This window comes from Dermacentor albipictus, chromosome 6, assembly GCF_038994185.2.
Source record: "Dermacentor albipictus isolate Rhodes 1998 colony chromosome 6, USDA_Dalb.pri_finalv2, whole genome shotgun sequence".
Taxonomy (NCBI): domain Eukaryota; kingdom Metazoa; phylum Arthropoda; class Arachnida; order Ixodida; family Ixodidae; genus Dermacentor; species Dermacentor albipictus.
In genome coordinates this window covers 98,439,804-98,465,079 of record NC_091826.1, presented here as the reverse complement: position 1 = coordinate 98,465,079, position 25,276 = coordinate 98,439,804, and the positions used below count along the sequence as shown (strand labels likewise).

The 25,276-nt window shown below is 45.3% G+C and overlaps 1 protein-coding gene across 4 annotated transcripts in view; it reads right to left on the bottom strand.

The window, feature by feature from the left end:
* Positions 1-25,276, bottom strand: part of LOC139061301 (calcium-activated chloride channel regulator 1-like) — a 228,341-nt gene that overhangs the window by 138,164 nt on the left and 64,901 nt on the right. For all 4 annotated transcript variants that reach the window (XM_070541077.1, XM_070541078.1, XM_070541079.1 and 1 more), the window contains one exon: positions 660-887. In XM_070541077.1, coding sequence (XP_070397178.1) covers positions 660-887 — 228 coding nt within the window. The remainder of the gene's footprint in view (positions 1-659; positions 888-25,276) is intronic.

Here is a 25,276-nt window from a genome sequence, read left to right as displayed (position 1 = left end):
ATGATGGGCTGTCGTAGCATAAAGACCAAATAAAGAACTCGAAGTGAAGAAAGGAGTAATTACTAGCAGCGTTTACGGTTCCCTCAGAAACGTTAGATTACAATAACTAAATCTCAAGTTAACGTCCGCTCCTACTCTACAAAAACGTATTCTTGTGTATCTTGTTGCATAAGACTTTGGAATTGCAACACAAGCACAACACGGTGGACGAGGGGCTGTCCTCCTTCGTAGCAGATCTACAAACTGAGCAAGGGGTTGAATTGCTGGGCATCGGGAAGAAATATAGTACATAAGTATCAGCGCAGCTGCCCTAGCTAACTAAACAAATATTACGGAATTCTGCCTGATGTAGCCTGGTTTTTCGGAGAGCACATTTGGCCTAACCATGACTAAAGCCAAAGAAACCCAATCATAATTTCTTGTGTGTGACCTATTACTTCAGCAGTTACTGTATGCGCTCCATAGAGCAAGCACGCGCTATCTTTATTAGTAAATAGAATTAAAGAGCCCAATAAACTAATATGATGAATTAATGTTGGAGGCACACTCGATGCACAATTTTATAACAATCGACAAGGAAAATGCAGTTTAAAGTAGACTTCTCAAAGTTTCTCTAGACTTCTCAAATTCTCAAAATGCAAGTACGCATAAATACGTACCTCAAGAGCGCGTTGAAGGCCACATCCTATGCAGGTATCGCCATCAGGCGACAACATCTTCAGAGCATCCCGAAAGCCTTTTACGGTTCGGTGATTGACTGTCCTCATGGGATGCTGCACGTTCGCGGTGGTGCTGTATGTAACGATAGCCAGCTGTACCAAGTCTTCGGGCAAACGCAGAAGGAGGCCGTCAAGTGCCTCTTTTACTGTTTCTAGGCGCTTATGTGCCTGAAATACAGAAGACATGACATGGAGAAATGATCTAAAATAAGCGGTGCTCTAGAAATGCAGAAATATTTATGGCTGTTGGCTTTCTTCATTGCAATGGCAAGTTTTAAAAACACACGAAAGCGGAGACAAGGTATGTGGCCTAATGCGAGGATATCCGTTTTAGGTCATTATTAGAAGGGTGCTCCAAAAACAGCTCTAACAGCAGTCCTAATTGAAACACAATGATACAAAGAAATCGACTAATCTGTGTGAACGCAATATATTTGGATGTGCCTAGCTGACTAACAAAAATATTATTGCAGAACAAACGAAGCGGCAAATTTACACTTTGCAGTTTACTATTATATTGCTTGTAAATATTGAAATAATTTTTTTATATTCTTTTTCTGCAAGGAGGACACAGTGCTCAATTACGGGCCTCTGTGATTTTTCACTTCTGTTTAACCGTGGGCTGCCAGGGCCAGCCAGGGTGATCTTGGTATGGCGGCTCTCTGGACGCTCTCTGGCCAATAGATTACAAATTGTGGCCAGGAGCGATCGCCGACATTTGTGTGGGGTCTTCACAGATTGCAAGGCCGCCGCTTGAGGATTTTTACCTCGCTCACCCTACTTTGTATGGTCGCCATCGGATTGCATACCTTATACCTTAATCTTTCTTAAGTTATAGCGGACACCGTACGTACGTACGTATGTATGTATATGTATGCGCGGGTGGGGGCAGAGAGAGAAAGAGATAGAGAGAGAGAAAGCTAGACAGGAGGCCGCGCTCTCACTCATCATGTTATTTGCGTCGACTTCCGCACAAATTGTAGTGCGCGAAGTTGTGAGTTTTCTGTTGATCTTTCTGTGGCGTCGCCTATGTGTGCTAGCTATAGGGCGCTTATGTTAAAAGACTCTACTTGTTGAGTATCGACCACACGTGCAGTGCTCAGCACATTAAACGTGATAACACGAGCGCGTGGCTACGGCGCTTGTCGTGCCACTGGTCAGTTCTCGTGAAAGCGAGCTGGTGCATTGTGATATGCGTTGAGGACGAGAGTGTTCGTGACTCACGTAAGCCGTTCCGGCCGAAATTCGTTCGGCCCGTGATTCATGGTGGCGCCGCCCAGAGCGCTTGAGGCCGCGATTTTGGCACAGCGCTAACGTGGTGACATGAACTAACAGCGGACGCGTTTCGCAGCACTTGAATAAATATTTTTCGCGACCTATTAGCACGACTAATGATATGAAACTAGGGCCAAGGTGCTTGAGGCATACTGCGTGCTAAAACAGATATAAATGAGCGCATAAATTAATCCTTCAGCCTTTCCACTTTGTGAAGAAGGACAAGCAGCGAAGCTGCGGTGGCGTTTGCCTCAATCGACGCATCTATGTGTATATAGGTGTTACGCTCAACACGCGTTTGGCCCGTGCCACAGCTTCGTGGAAACTGCCAATAAGATAGCCTACACTCTAAAAACTAGGAAGGGTATCGCAGGAGTGAAGCGGCCGGTTCACTCTTCCAAGCGTCGTTTTACTCTCGCAAAATGTCGAGGAGAGTGAAATGCATTGTTCACTCTCTCACCAAGGAGAGAGTGAAATGTGCTTTTCACTCTCCCCCTTCAGAGAGAGTAGTTCTACTCTTGCGGCAAGAGAGAACAAAACGTAGCGTGATCTTCTGCTTCAACTGTAGGTGGCTGGCCCCGAACATGGCAATGTATTATTCATGCACGCTGAGCAAAGAACACATCGTTTTGCTTCTAAGAGAACAGGCCACCGCAGTTCAAAGGAACGCGTAGCGAGCGCTCTACTTTTTCACTCGGAGTTCTCCACCGCGTGCGCGCGCGCTCAAGATCGCGGAACAACACAGCACCGGAGAAAGGTGATCTTTTATTGTGTCTGTAGCTCTCAATGTACTCATCACGGTTTTTCTTTGAATGCCTCAACCGTTGAGCTTCCTGCTTCTGCTCCTCCAAGTACATTTGTCGCCGGTTCCATGTGCCTAAAACTGGTATCTGCAGCTCCTTTGTAATTTGAACTTTAAGGATGTCGCTTTCCTTCTATTACCTCCACAGACAATTCTCTGTGACATGCGAAGAATGCCACAGAAGGGAAAAAAAAAACACTTGGCAATGTCTGCTATGTCTAGCCAAGTGTACAAATTTAAGGACTTTCCAGTATTTCTAAAAATTCCAGGCTTTTCAATGCCTTGAAAATTGCATTTTAGAAATAAAGGGTTTTCAAGGATCGCTACAAACCCTGGTTTCTAGCACCTAAATAATTTTACAAGCTTATTTTGGCATGGAGTTCGGAAATTCATGCTTTTTAGCTAACGCTGCATCATCTCTGTACATTGAAACCACGAGAGCGCAACCATTTTGGAGTAAAGAAAAATACAGAAAGCTTTTAATACCACTCTTTTTCTATGGAGCTTCGTATTGCCTAGTTAGGTTTACGAATGTGCCTGGTTCTGGTGGGCGTTTCTTCGACATTTTCTGTGAGAAGTAGATGACTAACCCCCGTATTCAGAAATGTATATTAATACAAAGCCCATATGCTTGACTTTATATAAACGACGCCTGGTGCGAACGTCTCCCGGACGCTCACTGCCTTTCTTTTGGTGCGTTCACGACTTGCGTCATTTAGATCAAGTCAAGCATGGGCTTCAAGTTATGATGCATTTCTGAATATGGGGGTAAGCGTGCGCTATTTCGGGCAACGCATTGTGCCATTGACACTGAGAGGAAACGGGGAAAACAAAGTTAACGCCCTATACTCCTAGACTTTCGCGTACCTGTGGTGTGCGTGTATCGTGGAAGAAGAAACAGCGCTAACACCAGGACGAAAAAAAGCCTCGACCACACCAGCGCTTCGTGGTGTTGTCCATGTTTTTGCGTCGTCCTTGTGTTGCGCTGTTTCTTCTAAAATGCTCAACCAACTAGCCGGCAAGTCTATCCTGTGCATATATATTGAACACACGTATGAATGTAGATGGTCTTCGAAGCTTTTAGAACGAGCACTGCCACAGGATACGAGCAGTGCACGCGTAACAAGTGGACACATTACTCATTTAAACATGCGTGCCAATGCATGTGACGCGGCTATCGGCATAAGCAGTCTCCAAATGCTGGAATGCGTGCTCTTCAAAACGCTAACGATCCGCTGCTAATGCAGGACAACAGCTCACAGCGGACTGAACCAAACTCTAAACTAATGCACTTGAAAAGAACGCCTACACGGCAGCGTGAGGCACGTCGAAATGCCTGGTACTGGCATCGCAGTTGACCACATACGAATGGAACTGGCGGAAAAAATAAACAGAAATGCTCACCAGTATACGCGCGACTTAAATTCACATACGGGGATGGTTGGCACGATACTTTGTATCCGCGTATTTTCGGAGAACATATAATGCATGGACTGGAAAAGCACTCGATCGTGAGCTGAACGGCACATTTGTTATTTTCCTGGGGTGACGACAAGCCATGAATAGTTCTCACGTCGTCGTCTACGTTGTATTCCTCCGTTAGTCGTAGCACGGAATGGAAATGATGCAAACGCAAACGTATTCCAGTACACAACAGCACAGCACACTGCAGAGAAACTCCAACCACCGCAGCCGATTCCTCAAATACATTTGTTATGTATATAAGCTCTAAAACAACACGACTGAGCGTGGTGGCTTTGTGGTGTAATGGTTAGGATGTGTGCTTTGAATTGTATAGATGCGAGTGTACGTGGGTTCGAATGCACGTGATGTATAGAGCAATGTGGTTCTCCATAAGTTTGTGATTCCGTCGACTATCGTGTTCTAATTAGATTATGTGTCTCCTGATTGTGAAATATGCGAAAATATTTGCGGATTAAATGTGAGTTAGCTTTTTTATCTCCGCAGTGGCGTTCGGGACACATACGCATAGGCCGATTACGAGCCGTCACGACTCATGGTAGGCAGCAAATAGCCAGGAAAAATGACTTTAAAATCCTGCATAACATTGCTCACGCCTATTCTGAAGGCCGCTTGGAATTGGGCCACTGAGTCTGAGGAGCCGCCAAGAGAACGGTGTATCAGCGACCCTAATTTGATCTGATTTCCTGCCTGCATGCGTGGCCAGGACTTCGCTAAGAGGGTATTGGGAAGAGTAGTTGCACTCTGTTTGGGGGAGTAGAAGTACTCGGTCTGGTGGAGTGCCATTACCCCTACGGTGAGAGTATTACCACTCTGCGGAAGAGTACTAGCACTCCCTGTGGGAAGAGTATTATCACTCTGCAGAAGAGTACTAGCAATCCCTTGCGGCGGAGTAACAAAACTCTGTCAACAGGAGTTGACCTACTCTCTCTCAAAGAGGGTCGATCTACTCTCGAAAAGAGAGTGAAATATGGGACAAGCCGCTACTCCCTCAAAGGGAGTGCCCGGCACTCTCTTAGTTTTTAGAGTGTACGCGACCATGACGTAACAAGAACACAAAAGGGGCACACGAGCGATGATATGTGATGATTGGGGCGCGGTGAAAGGAGCGCAGAAAAGAAAACAAGTTTCTTATTATTTGCGATTGAACATACTTCGTGTTTAATTAGCAGAATGAAACGTGAAAGGACAAGAGCTTTATTTTAGCGTGCAACTATGGGGCTGTCCATTTCCCTCCCGGAGAAGCCCATGTATTGACAGCAGACGGGAATTCCACAATGTGTACAACTTCAATGTGACTACGTAATTATGAAAAGTGGATGAAACTCCGCGTAATGTTAGTGCCGTCTTAGCAGCAAATTGTCATATATTTGTTTCAAGATACTTTGATAAAACAAGAGTTACAGCCGCTTTTTCTTGCCACACTCCCTTTGTAAACGGCCATGTATTGACAACAGAAGGGAATCATTTAACGTTGCAACTTCACTCTGAACTTATACTTATGACAAGTAAATGAAACTCGGCGTAATGATAGAGATGTCTTAGCAAACAGTTTCAGTATAATCTTTTTTTCAAGATACGCAACTTTCATTGAAAGCTAAAAACCATTCGCGAGAAACTGAAGAATAAAATTTGTTCAGGTCGAGGCGACGGGCAGACGGACGGGCATCGACCGCTGCCAAAGGGTATCTAAACACAGCTTCGTTGCAAGAAGGCTTCCTTCATTCATGGCTTTATGCACGCTAGACCTCACTACAGCTAAAAGACCTAACTAAGACCTCACTAAGACAAAAAAAAGAAAAATGCTGACTAACGAATTTTAGAATACTAGAAATATCCACCTCAACCATTCAACTCCGACATCAATTTGCGAAAGATAAACAGAATTACCGTGGATTACTATTGCTGCATTTCATTTCGGCATCCCCATAAATATTTTGACGTCTAGTTTCTCCTTCATCACGCAACTGCAGGGCTTTTGATATTGAGGCCTGCATTACTCAAGACCACTCAAAAATAGCAAAGGCATCTAACGATAATATTCAATCTTCTTTACACTAGAGAGAATGGTCCATGTCAAATTTGAATTCATTCCTTCCGCCCATACCCTATATGGTCATTACTGAAGTAAGCTTATGTAATATGCTCTCAAATATTGACATTAACAATGATATGGTTACGGGGAGAAAATATATGTATTCACAGTATATACAAGTACAAGGGTGTAGCTCAGTGACCAGGGTAACACCGTTAACCAATCTCCGAGACACTTCAATCTCTTCACCGGAGCCGCGGCCCCCCACAGTTCATCGATGGAGGCTCTGGGAAGCGGTCTACAAGATATGGAGCATTTTATGGCTTTAGGGCGCACTTGTGGTGGCCAGTCTAGCCACCCAATGCCTCTTTGCTTGAGAAAACGAGTCACAGACACTGCCATATGGACAGGGCTTCTGTCCTGCCGGTCCTGCCTCCTCTCATGTTAAAATTCGTGCTTTAATATAGCTCCCCAGACGCCGCTGAAACAACGTCCGCTGCTGGCCACTCGCTCAAGAATTCTCTCTACAAGTCTATGAAAACGAAGTAATGTTTGTCACTGTTATGTTATATTCGGGCATGATATGAAGAGAAAGAAAGAGAGGAAATGACGCATAGAAAGGCAGAGAGGTTAACAAGAGGCACTTCCGATTGGCTACCCTGCACGCGGAGAAGAGTGAAGGGGGACATAAAGAGAAAGAGAGCGGAAGCGAGAGATCTAAATAAATACAGATGAGCACTACCAAACCGCGTACACTACCAAGCGGTAGGTGGCCGCGTTCTTACAGTCTATTGTGAAGACCCGCAGACCGCAGGAACCTTATAATGGGAGTAAGGTCTTTAGCGTGAGTGTTCTGAGGGAGTACTGGCCTAAAGCTTTGAATTCTGATAGTGAATGATTGTGCAACTGGTCCAGTACTCTGCACAGTACTTGTCTCTGGGCATTCTATTGCGGGCAGACACAGATAACATGTGCGAGAGTCTCATCGATGTTGCATGTGGCGCACGTGAGGCTGTTGGCCATTCCAATTAGTAAAATCATACGAGTTCGTAAATACAACGCACATTTCATATTTGACATGTTATGAAAACACGAATTGCGAATACAGTCGTGCACAATGAAAGCGTTGGCTTTGCATTATCGAGAATTCGAAAGACAGAATAAGCAATAGAACATCAGGATGCCTCAGTGGTCCATAGCACTGCATCGATAAAGTGCTCAAACAGCTGCTCAGTGAAGCCACGCCGACTATGTTTAACAACCGTGAACCAGGAACAGTTAGCTGATACGAAATTTACGGCGTCTACTCAAATTGCACCCTCTCTACAAGTGTAGTGGGCAGCACTCATAGAGCCGCGTGGTGGAAGGAGAGACTTGACAAGCGCGATTGAGCATGTAATCTCAACGATGGTAGGCGCGACATCAACGCAGTCACCTGAAGTATAAACGGCATTTATATGTAGGCCTTCTGTTCGTACAAGTTGGTTACCTCGGACGTGATACAACAACAGAAGTCTATACGTCTACGAAGTTTCTTCTCGACGGCATGGAACCGGCCGCCGAACAACGAAATCTCGAAGGAAACGGAACGCCTTCCGTCGCCACACTCAGTGCATTCAGTGCATTCCACGGCACCACCTAGGGAACCCGTCTGCAACGAGGCCAGTGCATCCACTTCATATCGCCATCACATCGTGACTTGTCTCGCACGTGTCAGCGCATCAATACACTTATCAAGTTGGAAACTACGCTGGAGGCTGCGGGCAACGCCCCCGGACGGAACCGTGACGTCATCCCAGGACTATAAAAGCGATGTACTGACCGGGCAAAAGGATCATTCGAGAGCAGTCCAGGCAGCTGCAGGATAGGACGGCTACTAACCGCAAACCTTACTTCACGCAGGTATGTGCTGAAGCATTTGAAACGTTCAACTTGCGCGCACTGTAGCTCTTGGACTGCTCTCTGGGTGAAACTTATCAAAATGAGTACTGTAAAGGAGCTGGCTAAGGCAATGTCAGATTTGACTGCACAAATCGCAAAGAATCACGAAGAATTAAAACGTGATCTCATCAAAGTGATTGAGGGCGAAACGGAATCAGTGAAATCAGCAATGAACTTTATTAGTCAGAGTTTTGAAGAAATCAAACTGGAAGTCGCTGCAGTCAAGTCGGACAACATTGCAATAAGAAAGGAAAACAGTCGCCTGTCAAATGAACTGAAGAATGTTAAACAAGAGCTGACTGCCGTTGCACAATACAGTCGTAATAGCAACTTAGAAATTAAAGGTGTTCCAATTAAGGCTGGAGAGAACCTCGGTACCACAATGCAAGCCATCTCTAGCTGCTTGAACGTAGAAAATAAAGACTCTGACATTGATGTGATACACCGCGTTCCTACGAAGAATAATACAACTGCACCAAACATCATTGTCAAGCTTGCTTCTCGAAAAATTAGGGACACAATTCTGAAAAAGGCAAAAAAACAAAGAATTAACACGAGTCACCTGGGTTTTGATTAAGTCACCCCGATTTTTATAAATGAACATTTGTGTCATGCAAATAAAGTTCTTTTGGGTCTTGCACTGAAAGCAAAACGAGAAAAAGGCTGGAAATTCACATGGGTATCGGAGGGAAAATTCTAATGAGGAAATCTGAAAACTCACGTGTAGTCCATATCACAAGCACCGAAGATTTTGCTCAAATTGTATAAACACTTGGAATTAGCAGCTCTCGCTAACGACGTTAATTGGTTTTGATTGCCTATAACCTTGACGAACTTGAAGATTTACATCGTAAGCAAGATAATTTTTTACTTTTGCACTGCAACGTACGCAGTATCGGAAAAAACTTTGAAAGCCTATCAGCATACTTATCGCAGCTTACATTTAATTATGACATTATAGCTCTAACAGAAACATGGCTAAAAACAGGTGAAACAGTCCAGCTACCGGGATACGTTACTGTGTCGCAACCGCGACTGGGGACGACCCGAGGTGGAGGGGTGGCACTATTTATTAAAAGTGACATTGCATATGTTAAGCTCCCTGAAAGCTCGATCTGTCAGTCTCATGCTGAAATTCTATTTGTTCAATTGAAATGCGGTTTCAAAGTAGGAGTCGTGTACCGGCCTCCTTCTTCAAACATGAATGATTTTGTTGCAAGTATGGAGAAAATATTGGTACCCCTTATTTCCACAGATGACACTATAGTCGTTTGCGGAGATTTTAATATTGACCTTTTAAAACAGAATTATTATGATTACATGTTCTTACTTGAATCATTCAATCTAAAAAATGTCATTTCTTCTCCGACACGCATTACAAACCACTCCGAAACTCTTATTGATCACATCTTGTGTAATTTTGAATTTAATGTATCAGCTGGTGTTTACGATATTACCATTGCAGATCACAACCCCACGTTTCTCTTTTTACCTCGTAAATACATGTCCTCTTTGTGTAATACACGCGATAGAAGATCCTCCTGTATAAATTATGCAGAAGTACGACGATTGCTCCAATGCATAGACTTTAAGAAAGTATTCGATTTGCGTGATGTTCACACTAAATGTGAAAATTTTATTCAATGCATCTGCAATGCCATTAAGCATTCTACAAGGGTATATGTGCGCCGCAATTACGAGCGACCACTGTGTCCTTGGATAAACAACACTATACTGGAAACATTAAAGCAGAAAGACTCTTTTTATCGTAAATGGAAACGCAACAAATCAAATTCATATTACAGGGAGAGCTTTAAATACTTTAGAAATATCTCAGTTAGTATGATTAGAAAATCGAAAAAGCAATACTACACTAACCTTATTAAGAACGAGAGTGGTAATACGAAAAGGATATGGGAAATCGTAAAAGAAGTAATAGGAAAAAGCAAAACGCAGAGCATTCAACCTGATAAACCATCGACACAAGTAGCTAATGATTTTAACGATTATTTTGCTAACGTAGGAACGAATTTGACTAACCAGATTTTATCTTGTAATCCCGTACCTGCCCTACCTAGAATAGTTGACAACGACTTTCAGCTAGAAGAAATAACTCATGATGAACTCATATCAACGATAAGTCAACTGCATCTAAAGAAAGCGGCTGGTCATGATGGTATATCCACTAGGATTTTAAAAGACAATATCGACATTCTCTACAGTCCCATATGCAAAGTATTCAATCTAGCGATAGCTTCCAGCTCGTATCCAGATATATTAAAAACAGCCAAAGTCGTTCCCGTATACAAGTGCGGAGATTCGAACCAACCAGAAAATTATAGGCCAATTTCTGTTCTGAGTGCGATAAACACTGTTTTTGAAAAACTTATTTCCAAGAGATTGAAGCAATTTCTAACTGAAAACAATGTAATTTGTCCGCAGCAGCATGGTTTTGTTCCCTCCAGATCGACATCAACAGCAGTGCTAACACTTTCGCAATTAATAAATTCTGCACTTCATCATAATAAAATAATTGTAGCAATATTTTTGGATATAAAGAAAGCATTTGATACCGTTTCTCACTCTATACTACTGCAAAAACTTGAATGTTATGGTGTCACAAAGGACTCCCTAAAATTTTTTTCCAGCTATTTATCCTCACGGAAACAAATGGTAGTAATGGGTGATTATTATTCTACATACAACACAGTCACCAGCGGACTCCCACAAGGTTCAGTGCTCGGTCCTGTGTTATTCTCATTGTACATTAATGACCTCCCTAATGCTCTTCAGAACTCAAACGTTCTAATGTACGCAGATGACACAGCTTTATTATTCACAGGAGACACACTTTCTGCACTGCAAACGCATGTGACGTCTGAGTTATCAAACATTTCTTCATGGTTCTTAGAAAACAAATTGACTTTAAATAGCAATAAGACAAAATATGTAGTTTTTCGATCGAGGAGAAACAATGTCGACACCAGTCAAATAAATATCATGTTAAATAAAAGCCCCATCCAAGAAGTTGATTCGTTCAAATATCTGGGCGTTATATTTGACCAGCATATACATTGGGAAGCACATATTCATAGTGTATGCAAGAAGGTCGCATATGGTTGTTACTCCCTAATTAAAGCGAAGCAATATTTTCCCCACGATGTACTCAAATCCCTTTACTATGCGTTTTGCCATAGTCATATTAGTTATTGTTTAGAATCATGGGGTGTGACCTACATGACATACTTACAACCTTTACAAAAACTACAGAAAAGGGCCCTGAAAATAATTGGCCCTTCAAAATATGCCAGTGATACATTTAATGATGTTTTCGAAACACAACATGTGTTATCCGTTAATGCACTATGTAATCACAAGATCTCAATTTCAGTTAATAATATTTTATGCACTAACTTTCCTATTCCTCGAAACGTCTTTTCATTTCCAACTCGCAGTACAAGACATGCTTTAAAAGGTAACCTCAACTTGCCCAAGTGTTACAATGTATACGGTGAAAGGTTAATTGAACTCACTGGTGCAAAAATCTGGAATATTTTACCCCTTGAAGTTAAAACCGCACGTAATTTCAAGCAATGTAGCAAATTCTTTTTTCTTGATAACCAGAATCTCTAACTTACTTTCATTATGTACGAGTATTTTCAAAATGTTTGTTGTCTGTATAACTCATGACATGTTCCGGAATACTGTGCTGTTCAAAACTGCGCCTGACCTGTCTTTGTAATTTGTCACTGGACCGCAAACTAGCCTTCCCTGGCTATCGGTCCAGATATCTGTATTACCATGATTATGTAAAGAAAATAAAGCACACTTGCACTTGCAAAAAAAAAAAAACTTCTCTAATTCTAGCCCTGAGACGGTACACAGTGGTTCATCCACACTGAGGCGCAGTTTCACCGTCACCGAGTCATGCCTCAGGTGCTCAAATACGACAACGTCGTGAGTGCGCTTAACCCGATCACTGCAGCTTTGGCCCACTACATTTTGCTAGCCCCTCCGCCTATGATCAGTATGCCATCCTTAACGGGGAGTTGATTAGGCGCACCCCCGACTCTGAATCGCGACGAATTTAAGAACGTCTCTCATCAGAGGACCTTGGTGCCAGCAAACTGACCGACCTGCTTCGCCGCATGACAACTCCTGAGAACCGGTCCATCATTAGCAGACTCGAAAATCCTTCGGGAGCTCTTCTTCCAGCGTATACTGAACCAGACACACATGATTTTATGTGCCTCACCTACGATGTCTGTCGAGGCCTTAGCGACAATGGCAGACCAGATCATGAATTCTTCGCATTCTACGATATCGGCTGCTGACCGTTTTATAGAAACCGTTGCGACAAAACCACAGTTACACCAGCAAATTGACGAACCTGACAGTTCATGCACTCACCCTGCTGCACAAATAGTAGAGTTGACTAACCAGTTGGCTGCCTTACGCTTTCATGTGAATAACCACCAGCACCGTCATCATTCGCATCACCAAAACGTGGCACGCCTTCCGTCTCCCTTTATTTGTTCGTACTACGCCAGATATGGCAATGGCGCAGGGCAGTGCCATCCACCTTGCAACTTTCCGAGAAACGGTGGAGCCAGTCACTCATGACGGCAAGGGCTACTGGCCCTACATCAACTAACCTCTTCTACGTCACCGACCGTGTCACGAAAGTTTGCTATATTGGAGACACTGACGCGGCAACTTATGTCATTACCCTACTTTTCAAGACTGAAGAAGACATCGCCACGACACGTCTTTTCTCACTGCCGTCGCACGGTTCCAACATTAAACCATATGGCCAGAAATCTGTCAGTAGTGACTGTGGCTAGCAAGGCCCTTTTAGATGGCTATTCATCGTCGGCGACCGCGGGCCGATCATCAGCGCTGACTTTCTGTGAAAGTATCACCTTCTCGTCGACCATTGACACTCCTGCCTTACTGACTACATAACAAAGCTGTCCGTACAAGCTATCATGACGCCTACACCACATTTGCGTCTCGTGCAATCACACACCCACGTACCAAAACCGTGGTCCACCATGCTGCTGGTATTTCCAGAGCTGTTCCAACCACCCTGGCCAGATCGTCCAATTATGCACAGCGTCGCGCATCACATTGGGACAAAAGGACCACCAATATACGCCCAATCTCGCCGCTTATTCCCAGACCGTCTGACAATTGTAAAGTAAGAGTTTCAACATAGGCTCGAGTTCAGCTTCTTTCATCCTTCCGCTAGCTCATGGTCATCGGCATTACACATGGTGCCCATGAGGTAGGTGATTGGGGGCCGTGTGCCAACTACCGTGCTTTAAAGGATGTGACGTCTCCCGATAGGAACCGTAGACCCAACACCCAGGATTTCAACGCATCGCTTTATTGTTGCTGCATATTCAGCAAGGTGGATTTAGTAAAAGGCTACCAACAGATTCCTGTCGAGCCTTTGGACATTGCTAAAAGCGAAATAATTATTCATTTCGCCACGTTTGAATACGTGCGCATGCCACTCAGTCTCCGCAATAGAGCTCAGACATTTTAGCGGTTCGTTGATCAAGTACTCCATGACCTGACTTGTTGCTTCGTCTATATAGACGACATTCTTCTACGAAGTAGCTCTGTTGGGGAAAGTAATCTGACCTACATAAGCTGTTTGAACGCCTTCTTAAATATGGGCTGGTTCTAAACATCTTGAAGAGGGAGTTTGCCGTTGCCTTCTCGATTTCATGGGCCATCGAGTCGAAGAGTATCGCATCCAACTCTTCCTATCCCGCATCCATGCCATTAGGGATTCCCCACATCCGTCGTTCATCAAGCAATTAGCAATTACGGGCATATCTGGGCCTCATCAGTTACTATGTCCATTTCATTCCTCATTGTGCTGCATTTTTTCAGCCACGGCACAGTCTACTCTTTGGCACACTACGAGCTCACACACCATTATCTTCGACAAATGCAATTGAATCTGCCATTATCACTGCCAAGAGCACCATAGACGACCGCACGCCAAGTTTCATTCTAGACGCCAGCGCTCGTTTCTCCCCTGGCGGAGCGATTTCATCTCCAACGGGTGTAGTTTTCGTCGCCGCTTCCCTTCGCGGTCGCGCCCGCGTTCAGTTCGCGCTGCGCGCGAAACGTCTCTTGTTTGCGACAAGAGACGTTTTCCAGTCCGCCAAGAGACGTTTTTCAGTCCGCCATTTCGGCTACAACCTAGAAGGGCATGAGCTCGTTATTCCCACTGACGACAAACCGCTCTTTTATGCTAATATTTCCAACAGTTCCGCGCACTCTCCCCGCGAAATCTGCCAGCTTGCATATATCTCCGAATTCAGTACTGATATTTGGCATACCACTTGTCCCGATAATCCCAATGCTGACGCTCTGTCACGGATCCATATAAATGCACGCCTAGTAAATCGTTCCGGCATTGACATCGTCCACCATGCTACCACTCAACGCACTCACTGTGAAGGTCAAACGCTCTGGGCTGCCGATTCCCTTTAATTCGAAGATATCTTACTGCCTAGCTGCAACGTTAGTGATATGCGACATGTCTACGGGTCATCCTCGACCGCACATTCCACAAGAATTCCAGCTGCAAGTTTTTAATGCACCATACTCCTTATCGCACCCTGTAGTACGTGCCACACAGCGTCTCGTCCCTTCACGTTATATGTGGCCTCATATAGACGCTGACGCCCGTTGCGGGGCTCGGGCACGCGCAAAGTGCCAGCGTGCCAAAATCAGCCGATAGACGAGAAAACCATGGCCAGGCAGCGGACAGCGCCCCGAATGTGGAAGCCTCAAGCCGCGCGGTCGCGCCGTGGCGCAGTCTCCGCTTTGTTTACACTGTGTTGTCCGCGCTTTTCTTCGCTGCTCGTGCTCACGGCGCTCCGTTTTCGACGGCGGCCCTGCTTGCGCAACAGCGATGTAAAGATTGCCGTGCGGTTTCAAGAAGGCTGCCGACGCCGACAGCTTTTTTCGTGGCGGCAACCTCACGATAGGGGAGCGTCTGTTTCCGAACATGTACGGCGTTGAACAAATTGTGGACGGTGATGTGATAGTGGAAGCCAAGTGCGTGTCACAGGTGTCCGACAAGATCGCAGACGACGTCGAGTTAGAGGTGCGCACCTTGTTCAGAAATTTAGCTACTTTTATTTCAATTACAGCATAAGTCACACTGGCAGCAGGAACTTCTGTTGTCATACTACTCGATGACTGCAGATCCATTGGGCTGCTTCTTGACGGTTCCGTCTATTCACAAAGGCTTGTTCTGGAGTCTGTTTCACACGTGTCTTGCCGCTGCTCACGAGCTGCGTCGCTGCAGTAGGAAAGCACATGTCCCGGTGGTGCTGATTGCTGAGAAGACTGTTGTGATTGCCATTGGTCTGTTTGGCACCGCTTCCACCTGCATCGCACATGAATGAAACAGTATCTGTGCCTATTTGTTGTGGGGATTAAATTACTCCCAATAATACGTTTGCAAAGGTAACGTTCCTGTGATTATGTGCATATATTATTCTACAAGAGTGGTACCACTACAAGTTGTGATACTTGCACACTTAGATACTTAGAAAGCATGGGCAAACAACAAATATAACGCGCACGTCTCGAGCGGCTGCTTTCCGATCTGCCGCTTCCCGACGCCGGCGACAACCGCGGCTTGCATTAAATACGGCCTGCTACCACACAAAAGTAGCGCGCGCGGCCCCTTTCGTTACCTGCACAACTAGTAATTTAAGTTGCAGCGTTTTGAAAAGGGAAATAATTCTCTTGAGCTCGTCCATGCCGATCGCGAGGGAAGGCACAGTGCAATCAAATACATTCGGGGGTTCTAAGTGCCAAAACCATGCCAAAACCACGAAATCAATACGAGGCCCGCTGTAATGGGGAGTCTCAGGAATAATTTTACCCTCTGGAGGTTCTTTAACGTGCACAAAAACCAAAGCACATGGCAACAAGGGTGTTCTTGCATTTTGCCCCTATCGAAATGAAGCCGCCGTGGCTGGGAATCGAGCACGCGTCGTCGAGCTTAGCGGCGCAACATGCCTGCATTTAGCGCTAAGAAACGGCGGATGCCACCACAATTCAACAACGCGACACGACTAAACAAACGGCCGTGCACTAACAACAGGCATATGACTATTCCGCTTTCAAGATATTACACGCGAATGCGAAAGTATGAGACTTACTTGACTCGGCGCACTGCAGTTATTCATGCATGTCGTCTGTCCTTCTCGTACCACTTCCCAGGAAATCTGTAGAACTTCACGGGCGGCGTACGACCTTTCGTGTTTTTGAGGCTGCTGTGGCAGTCAACAACACATCACTATTTCGTGCCACCTTTCCTGGCTGATGAGGTCACACTCGGCATCGCAAAAACCACGCGCACGAGCGCTAACGCAACGACGACCCTCGAAACTTCCATCGGTCCGCTAGGGGAGCATTCGGTGCTGGTGCCACGCGGGCAAACTATAGGTTGCCTCGTCTATGCAGTATGAGTGCGCCTGATAATTTTCCACAGCCCGACGTTCGTTTCCACCACGTTCACATCGATATCGTTGGTTGGAGGACGCTGGTAGCGGATAAAACAAATCGTCCATTAAAAACAATGTTTACTAGATTGACCAGACGTAGCCATACATAGGTAGTGACTGAATTGTTGCTTAGAGATCACTGACCACTTCACAGTCTCACTCTAAAGTATAATTACTCGAAAAATGTAAGGCAAGCCACCGTACCTTGCATTACTAGGCCCCCTATACACAAGATGCTAGTCCCATGGGGTCGTATATGTAGACTCATTCGGACACCACATCCCTCCAATACTGCGCAGTTAAATACCTAGTGCTCCGGGGCTGATACCAGCCGTTTGGCTTTGTTCGTGCTAGTGAGCAGTGGCTTCCTAGATGCCACGTGGCTGCGGCGGCCACTTTCATGAAGACGTCGCCTCACCGAGCTTGCGCTAGCGCCAAGCGTGACGTCATTTCTTGTCTTCTTCGCGGCAAAACGTGGGGCGTACTTTGTAACATTCTGAATGCGTTCATCTTCGTCCGACGCCATTGCCATCGGTCGGTATCCTCGGGGCACGTTTTGTAGGTGGCCTTGATGGCTTACACATAACCGATCCTACCATTACGTGATCTCCGTAACTGCCATAATTGGTGACTGCGACATGCTTCTGTCATACAAGGAAACTATTTGAACGCGCTCTGCGAAATATATGCCTGGCATGGTTGGTGAAGTACGGAAGTCCGCATGCATAGTTTCGTCCTTATGCAAGAATTTACAGAGTAACGCGAGTGATAAAAGCCGGTGTTTTTCACGTACAAAGTATCAGATAAGACGGGCAACCATCGGTGGTTGTCAGAATTTTTCGCCGCAGAGGCTCGAAGCATAAGCTTATCTATTCGCAACAGCAACCTGTCATGCTCCGTGAGCATTGGGGTGGGGTACGTATCATACAACGTCTCGTGCTGGTTGGCAAGCCCCTAGGTCATTCTCCGCCGACAAAAACGGCGATCTCGTGGAAAACGCCTTTCTCCTCCATATTTTTCATGTTTTTCTCTCGCCTTTCACGGACGACTTGTTCATCCTTGCGTTTACCGAAGCCAGTTAACATAACGGCGTGAGTTAGCCGGCTTTGGCTGCACGGGAACATTTGGCGAACGGAAAAATGTATCACGAGTCTTCACGTGAAAGAGAACGATTTACTTATTCAAATATATGGCGTGTTGTTATGTCCACACGGACATCAACTTGAGTACAAGAAATGAACAGAAATCTTGCGCACCTGGGAGTAAAATATTGCAAGGCTACAATTAAAAGTTACATACCATCAAAACAGAGAAAATACAACAAAACACGTGCCCTTAAGGGATCGGGTAAACTAATATGCTGTGCAATACTTCGCTTTCAATACTTCTGCAGTGTCTGCGCTGAAAAATACAGAAAGTAAACTGGATCACAGTGTGCGCCGAAAATACTCAGGCATACGCAAGTTGTAATCTCCCGCTCTACCTTTTCAATAAACTTATATGGCACATCGCCATTGGGGAAAGGAGGAAGGGGAGCTGAGAAGTTAGCTGCGCAACGCCACAGCCTTCGTCTTCAGCAGCGGTCCTGTTTACAGGCCTGCACCGGCTAATGTTGGCCGTCGTGGCCACTCGAGTCGATGTATTGAAGTATTCGGCTACCCATAGAGTGTCATGCTACATAACCATATGCAAAAGGGCTAATGCTGAAAGCGCTCGCAGTGTCTGGTTTTCCTTTTGTTCTTTTGCGTTTATTTTCTTCTCTTTTTGTAGTAAATCCGTCAAATTCTTCTCCGTATGCAGAGGAAATAATATGATGCGAGCAGCTTAACTTTGATTCGAATAATTCCGCCACGCTAGCACGTCCCGAAAACGGCAATTAAAATCATTCGTCAGGCGCGCACAACCAGCTTCTCGCCAAAGCATGTCCGCTTTGAGCGCTGTGGTAGGCCAGCGTTCAATATAAACCACGGCATGCCACGCTCCGGCATTGGCGAATCCCAGACCAAAGGACTGTCGGCTGGACGCAGCCTTTCTCCGCCACCAACCCTCTCGCCCTCAGGGTATACCATAATGCACCATCTCCGTTTCACGAGACCTCACTGGTAGTGCCACAGGCACCGACGGCCATGTGGTCTTAGTTTACCTTTCATTTGCTCGGCACTGTACATTAGATCATCATTTTTCTCTCATGATCGTCCGATATTATTTCTCGTGTAAAACGTTTGCATAGTAATAAGCGACGTGCATTTTCACGTACGAACCGCAGCCCGACCTCTTCAGCACAGGGGCATAAATAGAAGCACCATCAGCCAAAAGCAACTTTACGAAACCAGACTGAAATGGCAGTGGTCGAGCTGCCAGCGGGCTGCCAGAACTCTAAAAATTGAAGAGGCCCAGTCAGAGCTTCCTACATACGTACAAAGCAGCTCACATATCAAGTTCGCATAACGTGGGAGAACTTGGAGAAGGCGGGAAGGCATCATAATATAACGTGACGTATAATCCCCAACTTTATGAGAACACGAGATCGAATAACCGCCACTGTAGAGCCATGACTATGCACCGTATTGTGGCCTGCGGGACTCGTACCCATGACCTGGAGATCAGTACAAAATGAAATTGTAGGTACGATGCCCGGCGGTCATGGTTATTTACGATGCACCCAAAGAATGGTACTCGAGCGTATTTCCATAAAAAAAGATGCCAATACAGTTTCTCCATCCAGCACGAAGGTACACCATCAATCACGCGGACGCATGTGAATAAAACACAGCTGACAAAAATATTTACAGAGGCCTCCACTTCGATGACCAGCTGACCAGGGTGGTTTCAACATTTTACCATAATATTCTCCTTGCGCACGCAGCTGTCGAGACTACAAAAATAATTCAATAACCTACATAGAAACGCGCTCACTACTCTTTGCATACGATGGTATAACAAATAAGCATGCGCGCTACCTTCCACTGCTGTGCGTAAAGAGCAGTTCGTTCACCATCAACAGAAGTTACACAACCGCGGAAATTTTGTGGAGCCCTTGATAATTCATAAAAAATGCCTCGAAAATAGTACAGGCTCATTCTTTGTAATCTCGACCGAAACACTAAAACTACACAGTAGATCCGCTTCCGGCACAGCAAGGATCCGGTTAACACATATATCGCGCACCACTAAAAATAATCTCAATTGCGAACAGAAGTCAGTGACGGTTCACACAGTGAGCGCGGGTGACGCGCAAGGATGTGGGTGCTATACCTAACATTAAGCTATTCGCCGACGGTGTGCCTAGACGGCCAGGCTCCGTATCGCAGATTGCTTTCAAGATAGGGCTGGCCCAGCCGTGCAATATGCAGCAACCGCCTGAGAAGAAAGCCCCACCCCCACTCTCCTGCGGGAAGACGGTGTGCTTCCTCTCTTTTGTCTCCCCTTGCACGCGCGAGACCGTCGCACGCTCTCACAGACACATATTAGCCCCGAGAACGAACACGAGCGGCGCTGCGAGCACCGCTCGCGTGACGTCAGGGAGGGGACTCGCGCCTGTCGTCTGCTACAGTTCGTGCGTTATACGGGCGCTTTCTGCGGTGTTTTCGTTTGTTCGCCCTCGTTCTCTCTGCTTGTATACTTATGGTGGTCGTCACAAATATATTTTTATGACGTCTTCCTTTGCGAACATTTATTCAAAGAGCTAATTTCTTAGACAACAATGCAGCTCTCGAAGGCAACGCTACAGTGCCAGCCGAAGCGACGCAGACCAGCCTATTGCGGGTTTTTCATGCGCGGATAGACAATCGCAAAAGCATAGCCTATAGGAATCCAGTTATGATACCATACCTGCCGCGGTGCAACAAGTATGTCACAAAGCTGGCTATATATGACTACTACAGCAGTTACGTTGATTTTATTCCGCTAAAACAGGTTTGCTCACGACGAGTAGTTCATGGTATAATATCGAATTTTTGCATTTCCTCACAGAAACGCTCGGCAGTAGCACGGTGACTTAACTAATACTGGAGCTTAGATTCTACACGTCTCACTTGCTTTTTTAACTGCTTGTCAACATTAGGCGGTTCTTCACGTGTTTATTTTTTTTAAGCAGCGGAAATTTGAAGTAAAGTTAATGAAGGCTTACAGCTATTTACAGAGTACAAATAGGAATGTACCAATATATATTCCCTTTTCCGTGCTACACGTTCAACTCACCTCTTTAGAGCGCGTTTGTTAATGATTAATAATGTATGTTATGTTCCTCTTTTTTTGTCTATGTTACCAAGTGAATATCATTTATTTATTTCAATGCCGCAGTGTGTTTTGCATTGTTATCGTGGAAATATTTCACTGTGCTTTCATATATTGTATAACTGCAATGTTTTATGGCCACTATATAGATGTAATTTATATGGCGCTTGATGTGTTACCCCATGCAGCCATATTGTACCTAAGAGGGTGAGATTACCTCAAGCCGCGTCTGTGCGGCTTTTTTCCCTCATCCACCTCCATTTACCACTCCTCTGTACATGTGTGTGTGTAAACGGAAATTAATAAATCAAATCACATCAAACTCACTTGAGAAATTTACTGGTGCTTGTTGCTTAAGGAATATACATGACGAATCTGTTTGGCAAACTGACACAGGCTGCTCGGCCCAATTTTTTTATGAAGTATGCCTGCTGGACCACATAGCTGTAGCCAGAAAGCAGTCGAAGCGTCAATGACTAGTAGTATGGGACATATTGAAGATATCGAAATTCCCCCTGTGGAGGGTCAGAAATCAAGTGAAAGTATATGCAAGGCTTGTGGTGCTTTCTTTATGAATGTTTGCGATTGGATTGGAGCAAACTTAAATTAGCCTGCAAGGTTCTCCTTTAAGTACCGACGAAGCGAATAGTCATCCGTTTGTATAATTAAATAATGCTGGATCGAGACATGGTGAGACAAAAGGTGCTTGAATTTTCCTTTTGTAGGCAATCTAAGCTGTGTAGTAGTAGCTCGAGAATACTTTAGCCATTCCAGTTGGCACTGTAAAAAAATGCTTTATGGTTTTAATTCGAAGTTGAAGTGAACTGATGGGTTTCGCGAACATAGCGTGCCTCGCCATACGGACAGTCGATTGCTACCGTTACGTGATCAGGGGTGGGCCATATTGTCGATAAAGGCTACTGAGGGCCACTATGATACATTTCATCACTTTCAATTGAGTGGCTGTCGATCTAAACAACGAAACTTTTCTCTCAGGTGATTGCTACTATGGTGTTTGTGAATTAAATATGTAAATACTCTACATGACACGCCGTCGTGTTAGCAGCCATGAGCAATTCGTTTTTTGGAGGCCTGTTTCAGAGGGGGATGAAAGTAGCAGCAAACATTTTCATAAGAAATGCGCGCCTAACTATTTTTTTACGCATTAATGAATGGCCATATTTGAATAGAACAACACAACAGAGTAGTAGGAATCATGATGACAGCTTCGCTGGGCAGTGTCTTTCTAATATCGGATAACATGTTGACGCCAATTACCAAATTTTTCTTCCACGTAAAATGCAATACCTCTCATAGCTAAATACTAAAGGAATGTTAAGTGTTTAGCGAAGCATCATACACAACTTCGCGCGTTGAATTTGCAGATATTCTCTTTTTAGTCAAAATTTACCGATAGACACGGCGCATATATGCACTGCAAAACCTTGTAGACCCCTTTAACGCTACTTAGCTTGCGATATCCAAGTCGCAAAGTTTCTCGACTCACACGCTTTTGAAGAAGAAACTGTGGTTAAGGTATTGCAGCTGAAAGAAGCCGACTTATTCTTCAATACGTACGGCTCGAGCCACCTATACCCCAAGCATACACGAAGGGAACGAGCGCGCGCGGCAGCCGAGCGAGCCGGAGCGAGCGGCATCCTGGCCGTGACGTCACTCGCCAGAGGGCGCCATTCCTCTTTCTCGGGGCTAATAGCACACAGCACCCGAAGGAACTGCCAGAGGAGGTTAACCCAGCATGCCTCCTCCTACCATCCTCCTTCGCGATGCTTCCTTCTCTCCACCTCCAGGAGCCTTCCTGCTTCGGCGCTAGCTTCCTTCGCAGATTCAAGCATCCCATCGCCGAATGCACTGGCGCTCTACATACGCTTGAAAATCTGTTATGTAGGAATACGTCATTACAAGGTATTCTACCTCTTACCGCCAACTCTTCACTTTTACCCAGAAGACAAATTACGCATTCTACACTACCAAGCGCACATCGGAAGTAGATTGGCTGAGTCTTAAAAGTAGCTCGCATTTGAATAATGCTGAAAGCAGGTTGTCAATTTGGACTGTCGTTCACGTGCTGTTTGCGCTTACGTTTTCCTTCATATCGCACATCAAGTCCTGGTTTTCGACATGATCAGCAACTACAGAAAACGAGGCTGTACACTATTGGGCGTGCCTTGTACCGGGCACTCTTTTTAATTGACAGCACTCCTCCTTTTAATTGTCACCGTAACGTGCAGTTAAAGCACATTTTATGCGCCACAATTTCGAATGTTTCTGCCTACGACACACTAGGCATAAGCCAAGCTGGGTTTGCCTTAACGAGCCGCACTGCCCTTAGCCAGTGAACTGGTGCCGGCACCCCTTGGCAGTCGTGGTATGTACGCTATGTAGCCGAACGCCGCTAATCAATGAAAAAAAAATGAAGTGCCCCACGACGACCTATAAAAAGTCCACAAAAAATTAACGAGCCTTATGTTGAGAAGACGGCGTTTGTCAGAAAGCTGACTTCGCGATCCGCTTGCTAGATACGCGCACTACAAACGGCCGCAAAATTTGGCTCATATGTTCAAAGGTGCGTATGCTAGTCGTAGACTATGTTATTTAATGAAGCGCCAGTAGTTGTTCAGCGCCCCATTAAAAACGCGCGCCGATGCATCCTCCCAAAGCCTTTCTTTTTTTCTGGTGCCATGAAATATTCCACTGAAAAAGAAATACCTGACAATTACAACACTCCATAATGTAGAAGTTAGAAAGCCGCTATATGTGTGCTTCAATTTTGCGCGTGAATATTTTGCATTATGATTATATAGGTACATGGTTTATAATTGAACCAGAACGCTTTGTGTAACGTGCTTTGTTTCCATACAAACAAGGTGCGCTACACTGACGCCATATCGTAGCCATAGTGTCCGCACAGCTCTTACTGCGCTGCGCTATGCTTCTCACGCCTTTCGTTTCACCAAAGAAAATGGCGGCGTTTCGGCGCGGGGAAATCCTGCTACTAGTGCCACCGGCGACATCAACCAAGGGACCTGTATGCCGAGCCTTTCTAGTACCCACCCGCTATCAGTGATCACCGTGAACAGTGATCCCCGTCATAGACGCTGGAACCTCGGACTGACCTCAGCAGCTGACGCCGCCGACGAACGCAGCCGTCCCTACCACACGCCGCCCTGGTGCTCCCTCGCGAGCGCAGATGACATCGCCCACGTGGCGGTGGATGCCTTGGTTACCGGCAACTCAGCGCATGCGCAGACCATTTTCCCCAGCCACATGCTTTCACTATGCTCTCTTGCTTCTCTTTCCTCCTCGCGCTTATTTCTTTGACGCTGCGCTCCGCGCTCGCTTTCATGTTTCGCTATGATCGTTCTCTCGGTTACGAGGTGTTAGGCCACCGAGGCACGCTGTCGCTCAACGCAGGAACGGCCGCCTAAGAGCTACGCTCTGATACGTTTCCGTCAGCTCCGAGAAGGTTTGTGAACTTTCGAAAACTTTAGGTGGGAGCGAAATCATACGTCGAAGTCAGTCAGTCAGCCCGTTTTTATTTGCGGGAAGATCACATCATCTTGCAGGTGGCAGAGATTAAAGGCATGATTGCCTGACTATATCTCTGCCCCCGTAACAAATGGAGCAGTAACAAACAGAGCAGTTACAAATAGTACACGCGCACATCCTACAACATACATACATCCTATAAAATATGGCTGTACTTAAGCAATATGGGCAGTTTATTTTTAGGAATCACATTGAAGATTTGCTCATATCAGAAGAACACTTAGAAGGAAGTCAGCAACTCAAACGAAAATTTACATTTATCATTGTTACTTAACAATTTCAACGGAAAACAAAATTGACCGCAGTTCACGTTTGAACGTTTTTCTGGGTAGGCAGAAATCCAAAATGCAAGCACAGTTATTTAACATGTCCACTACCTGATATTCGAGATCTTGTTTTTAATAATTTGTTCTGACTTCTTTATTTCTCTGTTTGGGGTTACGGATATCATATTGCGCCAAGACAGGTGTGTAAATACTGTAGAGTTTCTTCTTACATATTCGCTGTGCCAGTATCCATAAGTAGGTAAAACATCAAATCTGGGAAAAAGTGGTTGCGTTCGCAACAAACTAATAGAGATGGTGTGGTTCACCAAATGGTTTTGCATGTTTTTGCAGCATTTGTAGCCTATCATAGTTGCCTTTTGTTGTTGTCCGCCAGACCAGAATGCCAT